At 37.3% G+C, this 11629-nt stretch overlaps 1 protein-coding gene across 9 annotated transcripts in view; it reads left to right on the top strand.

Annotated features, from left to right (window-relative positions):
* QKI (QKI, KH domain containing RNA binding) overlaps positions 1 to 10494 on the top strand; it is a 157702-nt gene extending 147208 nt beyond the window's left edge. For 6 of the 9 annotated variants that reach the window (XM_032102461.1, XM_032102466.1, XM_032102462.1 and 3 more), the window contains one exon: positions 40 to 4601. In XM_032102461.1, coding sequence (XP_031958352.1) covers positions 40 to 56 — 17 coding nt within the window. In that variant the 3' untranslated portion in view covers positions 57 to 4601. Of the gene's footprint in view, positions 1 to 39; positions 4602 to 9181 lie in introns of those variants that run through there. The other 3 variants (XM_032102464.1, XM_032102465.1, XM_032102463.1) reach the window with 2 other exon arrangements.
* Positions 10495 to 11629: the final 1135 nt, after the last annotated feature.

Below are 11629 nucleotides of genomic sequence, written 5' to 3'. Positions count from 1 at the left end.
TTTTTTGTTTTGTTTTTTTTTTTGTTTCTAACCACCCAGCCGCCACCGGCAACTAACCTATGACCTTCTGACCTCTGAACTCTTCACCCAATGATGACCTGACCATGCCTGCCTGCTGATCAGTTAACTGGTAAACGCCTTTGCTTGCCTGTCTTCAGTGCAGCGAGCTGGGGCACTTGTCCGTTCGTCTTACCATCTAACAAAACAGACAAAGAAATTGTTGTCCTCCAACTCCGCTTTTTGTTGTTCTCCTGTTTGGGTGAAAGTGGTTCTAGAACCTGCACTGAATAGTAGTAAAGCAATAAGGTCCAACTCATCCCTCCGCACTGATCATCCTCTAGTGTCCTGCCCCAAGCGAACGGTAAGGAGGCCTCGCACGAGATGGAGACAGATGTCCCTTAACTACCCGATGACAGAGGCAGTTACTGTGAGAGACTTCTAGGAATATTTTTCTTCTCAGAAAAAAAAAAAAAAAAAGTCAAAGCTCTCTCTGAATGTACTGTGTGATGATGCATCATGCATGAACCTTTGGTCAGGGATGTCATTGGGGAAGGGATTCCAAAAAGTATTCAAAATTTGATATGCTCTTTAGTCACTACCAGTGCCCTCAAAGGGCAGATGTTGCAGCCTTTTTTCTATTGCCTGCCAAATTGGACGTTTTAAAGGAAAGTGTGCCATGAAATGCAGATTATGATGACTTTTCAGAACTACATTAATGCAGAGAACAAAACAGCAACACTATTAAAGCAAAATACGAGTTTAAATTGTTTTAACCATATTTTAATCTCCTTGGAAGATTACATGAGAACAAGGTACATGCATTATGTGTCACATTACTGGGCAAACTGTTCAAATATTTTTTTTAAACCTCCCTGTATAGAAAAAATTTCATTAAGGATGTAAAAGCCATGCTTGCCTATTTGCTGTATACATGTAATGAAATTGTAGATAAAGTGTAGTGCATTGAAACAAAATGAACAAAAAAGTAGATACTTTTACTATACAAGGGTGCTGGTGCAGAAAAAAAATATATTTTTGGAAATGTAGCATTTTATACTTTCAAGTGTTATAAAAAAAGAAAAAAAGAACAAAGAAACCCTTTATTTCATTAAATGATTTTTTCTGGTGGTTGTCAAGAAACAAAAGACCAAAAGAGCCTTTTAGTCTTTCTTTTTTATTTTTTAAGTATTGGAATAAGTCTAAAGAAAAGGAAGTGCCTTATTTTCTTCATGGTCATTTAGTCAAATGTCTTGTATAATCAGCTTCTCCCTCAGACAAGTTACTGCATGCCACTCAGTCGCCCAGTATGTGAAAGAAGCTGTGAGGGAAGACAAATGATGAGTTGACCATATTAATTACCTGATTTTTGCCATACTAGTGTGATGTGACTTTGCCAAAATCTCATTAAGTGAAGTATTTGCTAAGTTTTCATCAAACCAGCCCATTATTATTTCAACCACTCTACTTTTTAAATCATAGCAAATGCCGTACTTGTGCAACATAAACCAAAGGGTTCTGTGATACAGACTGTCTCATGCTAAAGGAGATTATTAGCTGACAAATGTTTGTAGAGCTGGAAGTTATGTCATTTTTGTTCAGGGATGGAGAGGAGTTTTCTTGATTTTGGTTGAAATAAATATACATCAACTATAGTAGGCTTTGGCACCACCCAGAAAACAGATGTTCTTCGGATAATGAAACTGAAAGTGCTTAGCGAGTTTTCACGTCCCCAGTTTTCACAAGCAGCTCCTGCAGTGGCAAACAGCATGGAAGTTGCGTAGTTTTCAGCTCGTCTTTGACTATTGTTAGATCTGGCCCACTGACTTTTCTTCAAAAGATAAGCAGGAGAGGGACTTCAGCCATTTGAAGTCCAGCTATACTTTATTTTTAACCCTTGTTTCCACATGAGGTTCGACTAGCTGGGCAATTGCAAGAGCTGAAGCTGTTGAACGCACAGTATTTAGTTCTGAAAACGTTAAGTATTAATTTTGTGGGGCTCAGTACTAAACTTGGCAAATATCAGGTGATAATTTTATTCCCCTCTTGTCAACTTATTCTCCTCCTGCAAATCTTCACAGCTTCCAAGTGAAAGGTCAATAGTAAGCTAAGAGGGCTTACGTTTTTAAGCACCTGCATGGTGACCTCATCTAACATCTTGTCTCACCTGGAAATAATTATCAGTTTATTTACTATGCAATAGACATTCATCCTTTCGTATTCAGCTAGATTTTTGTTTATTGTGCCACCGGCTTTGTCTTCCTGTTACACATACAGTTGTGTTGATTTTATTTACAGTATATGCTGTGCCATTTTGATTTTATTTTGGTTGGTTGGTTGAATAAACTTGCGACACTCGAACATTTGAAGAGAGATTTGCTAAAACAATACCAGTATTTGATCCAGTTTCATCTCAACTATGATAAAACCTGGACATTTTAGACATTTATCAAAGGTCTTTTACTTGGGGGGAGGGGAAGTGTATGGAATAGATGTGTGACATGTGAAAGTAATGTTTGCTCTGAACAAACTTCTGAAAACTTAGTTGACAAAATTTTGGATCAACTTAAAAGCATGACTTTTGAAATCTCTGAATGCCTTGGTTCTCAGTATTATCATTCTTTAATGACTTTTTCTTTATTAAAATAAGTAGTTTTAAGACTTCTTTCTGACAGTATTATGTAATTTTTTTAGAGTGGGTAGATGGGAGTGTCGCTTGTATGTAACCATACAGATGACATATATTTGTCTATTCTTTATTATCTTAGTAGTTTCATGCTATGTATGTACCATAACCAACCTATTGCCTATGAGAAACATGTAAGATAATGTATTTACAGCCATTGTTACAAGTTTATAATGTATTTTTCTATCTTGTTTTATATGTATGTTATATAACATTCAAAAGAATTTTTTTCCTGATTGAGAAAAAAGGATACAAAATGCAAAACCCACAATTTTGATAACTGAAAAATTGCCAATTGTTTTGCAGTACTTTATTATATTGGGAGTGTTGTCTTTCTTGGGCTTTTAGTTAGCTACTGGATGAATACATTAGACATATTTGGGTTTTAGTTGGGTTTTTACATAGCTTGCATTTTAATTCTTTGGTTCTTTGCTGTTTCTATTAACCCATAGCATTATTTTAATAAATGTTATAATACCAACCTACTAACTCTGGACTATGTCTGTTTATTAACCATTACATGTTTAATTAAAATAAACAAATAAAGACGGAAGAATGTAAAGTCTTGAGTTACTGGACTAACCCTGAAGAACGTGACCACAGATAACACAACGTGACTTGTTTTTGTGTTGTTTGTCAGCTGACATTCTGCACACTACTATTAAGTTGGCTTTGGTCATTCTGGCCTTTTACCTTGGGGAATAGGTGCCAGTAGAAATGGGAACAAAGTAGCATTTTTTGAGGCATTCTTCTTGTAGTGTCTCGCCACTTGCCTTTCAGCATCTGCATTACTAATTCCACACTTTCTTTTTCTTTCTCTAAAATAATTACTGTTGGCTCACAGCAAAAGAGCAAAAGATGCCAGTGTATTGGTAAATCGTGACGGTGTACAGAAACCAGTTTGATTCTTTGTTGAACCATTCAGATGTTGCAATTAATCTCACAGTAATTTGTGATTTGTTGGTTTTGGCACCTGATTCACTGTTGCATCATGTGACATTTCTAAGCAGAAAATATTTCTGGATAAAACTGCTGTACATTGAAATACAAAACCTGGGGGTTTCCTTTGGCAAAAGTGCCTTATTTATGCCATGCTATTTCAAGTAACTTTTTTTTATGGTATTTCTGCTGTAGTCTGTCAGTATTGCCTAGCTCAGGGGAGTACAACTTCTGTAAGCCAAAGGTCAAACTGTTTTTTTTTCCTAATGACTGCAGAAAGTACAAAAATACACCTTTCACTAAATTACCAAGCAATATCCATTTCAAATTCCAGAGCTGCCTTTATGTGATCTTTATCCCTGTGGATGACTGGAGCAACATGAATGCAGGGAATTGAAATTGTGAAAATGCTGTTTTGAATGTACATCTATGCAAATATTTTTACAGAAATGCTTCCCCTTTCTTAGAACTACACTATCTGAGCCTCCTTCATATTTCCCAGGTAGTTCTCCTGGATTTGTAACCTTGAGTGGGCAGTAATTACCACTAATATCAAGGGACATCCTCGATGTAGATAACTTTTCAGATGTTGATGGATTTCTCCCTGGAAGTCCCATTTTTTTCCTATAGATAGTAAAATTCCAGATGAGGAGTCTGAATCTGTTCAAATTCCTCCTTTAATTTATGACGTTTCAAACTATTTATCTTGAAATACATGCTATATAAAACTGTATAAATAGAGTTCTCACAGTATTGCTAGTAATTAAAATTTTATGCATCTGTATTTTATGGAGAAAAATAGTCTAGCTTTCATGATGTTTGTTGGTTTTCTAATGGCATGTAGTTCTTTGTTTTAGAAAAATTTTAGGTAGAGCTGAAATACCAATACCTTTTGAATAGTTTCACTTGTGCAGAATTTTTTTTTTAAATTTAACAGATCATGTTGCTATCCTAAAACTCAGCCACAGGCAGATGATAAGAATATTAGGTAATTACAACAGATAATATCAGGCACCTTTTGACTGGATAATGGAACAAGTGTCATTACAGAGCAAATAATTTATAATCTTAAAGAATTTTATCAGAGGCACACATTTAGTTTGGTGAAGTACTCTATCCAGTATAAGTGAAACTATTCAGATGGAACAAAACTTTAATGTTTTATATTGAAGAATACTTCTATTCTGAGAACTACTGCTTTTCTGTAATATTTTTATTATTTTTTATTTTTATCAATAGATATTAACTACTGTCATACTTTGTCCACAGTGCATTTTCATCTCATTCTTCAGTATATGCCATAGTGAAAGTTGCTGTAAATTATGTAGTACTTTAAAGCTGAAGGACAGAAAAAAATAGGGAAACTCTAAAATCAAAATAATACACTATTATTGTTGTCCACCAAAGGCATTTCTCAACTTACCTGAGTGCCTGTCTGAAAATTTAACTATTTTTTACTTTGCCTGCTTACAGGAAAGATATGAACTGTTTTTAGAACTGAATTTGAGGATGACTTCAATATTGCTAAATCACTGAAGTTAGCTTCTTTTTCTTTCTTATATTCTGAGGTTAAATTGTCTTAACATTTGAAAGATCATACATTCAAGACAATTAGATAATTGCTCTTTGATCCAATAAAGTGGGATTTATCTTAGGTTTTGGGGTTTTTTTAATTAGGTCAGCATATAAATAAAAATATCATCAGGCCTTTCAAAGTAAACTCTGAGCAGTGCTCTTCACATCTTAAAAGTGAACTGTTGTACCGAAGTACACCAAATTTGGTTTCAGTTAGAGTATTTTTGTGCATTTTATAAAGTGCCTTCAAGAACACACTTCAGATATTTTTAATGAGCATATGTTCAGTGTACTGACAATACTGATCTTTTATTTGAACATACGTTTTAAATGTGTGTCAAAAATCTACATGTAACGAAAGGTTTATTGCCAGATTGTACTCTGTGAGGGGGACCACTAAAAGGTTTTCTGCCCTGAAAAAGCAGGGAAGCATTGAAGTGTGTTACCATCCATTTAGAAATTAACTTGGCGGAAACATACTTAGGAGTATATGAAACTGAGTTCTTTGTGTCTGGATAAAAATACCAGTTATCAGAAATAGCGCATTGTACAGAACGAAATCTGAGTAACACATTCCTAGGGCTGGAAGTACATGGTTTTTCCTGGAATTTCTGTTTTGTTTTAATATGCTTGATATATTTTTCTAAAACACTGGAATACTGTCCAAATAACACGACCCATAACGTTAGCACGTGGTAATCAATGTTGAATCAAACTGGTTGATGAAAGTATAGTGCTCTTCCTTCTCTGTGCCTGCGCACTAATTGCAGGTGGTGCATAGGGGCTGGGGCTTAGCCACAGCAGGTTACAGTCCTAATTTCTTGGTGCCTGCAGTTTGGGTGTCCGTCTTTGACAACAAGACTAACTGGAGGACTTTGCCTCCCAAGGCAAAGATTAGCTGAGATCTGAAACTCTTTGTAGAATTAATTGAAAATACAGCAACAACAAAGTGACATATATACATAAATGCTTTGACTTGTACTATGGCAGTTTGTGTGAAACATTTGAGGTTTTGTTTGTGCAAAATAATGTATTCTGAGGGGAAAAGCAAACATGGACATTGCCAAAACACATGTAAATAAACACCATTTATGACTGTACATTATGTGCAATAAAGTAACTGGAAAAAGGTGCATGTACTTTATCCTCAAAAGAAAACTGACAGCTCTCAATGCTATAGCTATAGTTTTATTTTCTGAAAAGTTAAATTTTATTCTGTATCTAAACAACAGAATAAAGAATGTACATTTTTCACACTTAAATTTTCATTAATGCTTCTAGCAGTGTTATGAAAGATGTTAATTGTTGAAGAGGCTTGAACTTTCATGGTTGTCCAATTATCAGGGTATATTTTGCTTTATGCTGTTGTTTGTAACTGTAAAAGAAGGAAGTATGCATTATATACCATAAACGTGCAATACACATCTTGCATATGGATATGTGGATGCACCAATTCTATAAATTTCTCGAAGATGACCAAGTGATTTTGATGTTACTGTAATTTTGTAGGCATAACTGTTAAAATTGTTCAGAGCAAATAAGAAAGAGGAGTGTTACTTTACTATAATGTTAACATACTGGTTTGGGGCATGGTTTCTGATTACGGTAAAAAATCAAGATGTCTGCCACCCCACCTACTGTGAACCTGGCGAGAAACACACTTTGGAGAAGAACTAGATTATGGTGTTCTACACTTTCATTTATGTGATTATGCCTGGTTTTAGTTAAGGACAATTTCTTTTATCAAGGTATTCTTTGCTAAAAATTTCTTCCACTTCATACTGCTTAAATAAAAAAATGTTTGCTTCAGAAATAAGTGAAGTAGATAAGAGTGGCATCTTAAGAAATCTGGTTGAGTAGGGGAGAGGAGGTTAAATGCCAGTGCTAAGGTACCCTTCTGCACTCCCAGCAAGGATGAAAAATTTGGCATAATTAGTTTTCAAAGACACCTTCCATGATGAGTCTCACCAAAGTAGTGGTGTATAGGTGTGTCTGAGCTAGCTGAACTCCGAAGTTCACAGAATGTAGGGATGCTGTTTGGCATGTGCCACTTGAGCAGGTAAAGCAGCCCCTATCATCTTTGCTGTTACTCTGAGTGCCAGGTGCCTGTGCCCTGCAGTCCTGGTCTGGAGTGTGGGCACAGCCTCACTTGCTGCGCTGTCTCTGGCTGCACTGTGTAAACCCCCTCCTTCATCCATCCGGATCCCTAGAGAACAGAATTGTGCTGACCTTCCTTACCTCTTGCACCAAGTCAGTAATACCTGTTTATGGTCACGTTCATTTTAGGAATTGCATTTATAGGTCTACAAGTTAAAGTTAGATGTGGAGTTTAAAGACTGGAAAATTTTTATCAACAGACTTTATCACCATTCTACCAGCACTGTCTGTGTGGTTTGGTATGTTTATGGGGGATGGCCTGACCTTACTAGATGGCTCCTCGTTTTACTACAGTTACTGTAGTTCCCTTGAGGAAATACAAACTTAACCATTATCAGTGTCAAAATAATGAGAGACATTCACAGCGAAGAGTACGAAGTGCAGGGTCAGAAATTACTGTGTTTCATGTTGGCATTCACGTCTACCAGCAAACGTAGAAAGAGACTTTATCCAACTGTTTTCTTAGTGCCCCTCTGAAGTTCCCAAATAGTTAAAAGTAGACAACTGACAGCCAGTTCCTGTTGAGTTGAACTCGATAAAAATTAACAATCACAAATAATCAGTAACTCTCAAAAAAGGGGTGGGGTTTTGGTTTTTTTTTTCACAAAGTGATATACCATATATTTGTCCTTTTTAATTTCTGCCACAGCATTTTTAGAGTGTTTTCATCTTCAGCAATAAATACAGTTACTACTTTGAAGAGTAAAGTGAATAAACTCAGAGGTGAGGTTCAAGGAAAAAAACCATCAAATAATGGCACTCTTCAAGACTGCATCATTTCAGCAGCTTATCAGTAAATGAAGCTGTTTTCTCTAAAGTTCATGTGTTTGTAAGCCCCTTACAAGGACAAGAGGCTAAGCAGAGAAACTATTTTTGTTTGTGGAACCTTTTCAGAATGAATTCTGTAGATTTTCAGTTCACTGAGGGTGGCCTTTATTAAGCAGGTGGTACTTCCACTGCCTGAAGATAGGAAGTTCCCAGGTCCTCTTGTCATAGGTCAGTCATTGAGCAAACAAGTGTTCAGTGTTGATTCTAGTTTGCTTTTATACTCACGTGAAAATGAAACCCCATCTTTTGTATCCAGGCCTTTTTAATATCGTGACAGATGTATCAGTCTGTAGAGCAGTGTTTTAAAGGGATTTTTTTTTAATTGAAGTTATTTCAGTAAAACGGCAGGTTGAGTGGGCAAGAGTGTTACAGGAAATGTGTTAATACATGATAAAGATACTGGGATCACTGTTTTAGAGGCTCACTGTGTTATGTGCATTAGAAACCCACAATGAAATGTTTGTGTAATATTTGTCTTGTTAGTTTCTACACCTTTCCAATTACGATTTCCAGACAAGGTGGTTTCCATGAGAGTAAGACTGTACCTTGAGCAGTTCAGAGGTAGTGAAATGACAAGATATTGCAGATCACTCCTACATCTGTGCCTTTTCATAGAGCACAGCCTTTTTAAGGTCTTGACCTCAGATACTGGGTAAAACATTGTGATTTGTGATGCAGGGGGCACAGTTTATTTGTTAGCCTATCTGCTAACCAAAAGTTCATCAAAAGAATCATCAAAAGTTCAAATATCGTTACCATTTTGGAGATGTTACTGCATATTAATTGCTGTGGCAAATTCCATGTCTTGTTTTTAGGGTGCAATTTGGAGACCTTCACATGCATACTACTCTAATAAATCTCTGGATCATTTTCATGATCTTTCATGAAGAGTGGATCCAGTACTGCTGAGGGGGCCACAAGGCCATTGCTTGCATGCCCGTGTGTGACTTTTCCTATATAACCTTAGTGATAAGATAATTTTGATTCTTTCCCTGAAAGGCAACGAGTGAAGCAGATCTTCAGCTTTGTTTCTGAGAGAAAATAGGAAATGTATTCCAATGTGGACTGAAAGAAGATAAATAATAATGTCAGAGCTTTGAACCCTGTCCTGAACAGATGACTAAAAATTACTTTGGACTTTTATATGAGGCAAGAAGAGGAGACAACCCTAAACAAGAGCAGCACTGTCAAGCCCATGCTGTGTTGACAAGAAGTTCATCAGAGACTGTAGGCTGGAATTTTAAGTGAAGAAAATTGAAATTATCTCGGTCCTTGAAGAACTGGTTTACCATATCTTCCTGTTATCTTAAGCAAGCTTGTTAATTTCTCTGTTGGAAATTTTTCCCTTCTTTGGCCTAATTTGAATTTCTTGTTCTTTTATTCTAAGGTTCTGCCCTGCCCCCTTCCATGCTGTCTTGCATTTCATAGACAAATGCTCCCTTCATTAGGATGGCGAGGTGGCACAGGTCGTTCTTGCTACAGAAAGACAACAAGCAAGACTTCAGGTCTAGATCAGGATGTTCAAGTGTACACTATTTAGAAAGCCTGTTTTACATACACATGACTCCATATGAGCAGATGGAAGAGAAATATTTTAATAGTGAGGGCATAAATCTAATGTCTGGAACACCTGGTTTTGAGATGCTTCTTTCATTGCTGATGATTTTTGCAGTTTTGGGCAAGACCCCTGCAGCCAAATCCACAAAGTACCACCATCACCTGAAGCGATGTATCAAAATACAGAGTGTGGTCACCTAGGTTTTCATCAAAAGAATCGTTTTTATGGTCTTCCAGAAAAGAAAACACCATAGCCTTACTGTCTTTTGTTGGTTTCAAGCAACAACATCAGCAAAAAAGAAAACCCCTGGTACCCAGAGACAATATACCTGCCTGAGTGCAGAAGGGAAAGCACTGATTGATAAATCCCCATCTTTCCACCACACCCACAGTAACCAGCTGGGCAGCTTGGCTGCTTGGGTCCATCTCTCGGATATGTTTCTCCCTGTTTCCACATACACAGCATGTATGGCTGTAACTTTGCCTTTTGCATTCCCCAGCTACCCATAACGAGAGCTACTCTTTTACTCAAGTACCTTTGGCACTCTTGTTCTGCATCTTTGTCCCTCAGTTTCCTGTCAGTGAAATGAGGCTAACAGGAGAACCCCAGTGGAGTGCAAGCTGTGGATGGCTGCATTCGAGTCTGTAGAGTGCTCAAGCAGTACAATGCTGAGTGTACTCCGGTATCATCACAATGTCCAAGTGTCTCATAATCATGAATGTACTTAAGAATAAAGCATGAAAGCAAAACAAAATACCTCTGACTTCTTGCTTAGTCAAACCCATGATACAAAGAGTTTGCAGAATCTTGTAGGCCAGCTGAGTCCTAGTCTCAAACCAGATCACTTCAGTGGGTACCTACCAGTAGTGCTGTCTCAAGGGATGGCCATCTCAAGAAATGATGGGCACAAGTAACGCCTGGGAAGATTCTGGTTGGATGCAAGAGAAAATTTTTTTACAGGGAGGATAGCAGCCATTGGAATAATCTCCCCAGAGAAATGGTGGATTCTCCAATTTTGGACACCTTTAAGGTTCAGCTGGACAGCATACTAGCTCACATCTAGACCTTGCTTTTACCAAAAAAGGTTGGACTAGATGGTCCTTGCAATCCCTTTCAATCTGGTATTCTATGATTGTGTTCATAACAATCTGAATCCTGCAGGCTCATTGAGGATGGACTGAGCTGCATTCCAGTTTTTCACAGTTGGCAAGTCCAAGGAGAGGCAAAGGGACAGAGATACAGTTTTGGGAAACAGCACTGCTTTGTCTCTGCCAGTGAAATGTAGATGTGGGGAGCACTGACAGTGCTTGAGACCTGGGAGGACCAAGAAAAAAATGGAATTATATTGAGAATCTGGTTGGCAGGAGTGAGATTTCCTCTGCAATCATGTGAGGTTCACATTGTTCAACTCTCAGCATAACATACAATTTTTAAAACTGAAATGCCTTAAAATAATTAACTTCGAAGCAAGAACAACAGTTTTTGCAGCTTCAGGCCTGTAGTTGTGAATGGTTACATTTGGGATACCAATTTTTCAGTGAGCTTTCAATTTGCTTTGGAAGGAGAGAGAGAAATGCCATTTGTGAGAGACAACTTTCTTGCTTTCTCAAGCAAGAACCAGGGCTAGCAGGTAGATACAAAACAAAATCACCTCATCAACCATATCACTAATCTCAGCAAAATCCAACATTAACCAGTTTATCCCTGGTCACACTCAACCACAAGACAGCTGGCAACCAAACGCTTTTGGCCAACATAGGTATAGTGAAAGGTGGAGAAGTGGGGATTTACCTCCTCAGTCAAGACTCTTCCAAAATTTTATCTTGGTGAACTAAACAACTGTGTTTTATTAGTTGTCTTGTACCTCACAATGATAATAATAAATTATA

The sequence above is a fragment of the Corvus moneduloides genome, chromosome 3 (genome assembly GCF_009650955.1).
Source record: "Corvus moneduloides isolate bCorMon1 chromosome 3, bCorMon1.pri, whole genome shotgun sequence".
NCBI lineage: Eukaryota > Metazoa > Chordata > Aves > Passeriformes > Corvidae > Corvus > Corvus moneduloides.
The sequence above is the reverse complement of the archived record's forward strand: the minus strand, read 5'-3'. Positions and strand labels throughout refer to the sequence as shown.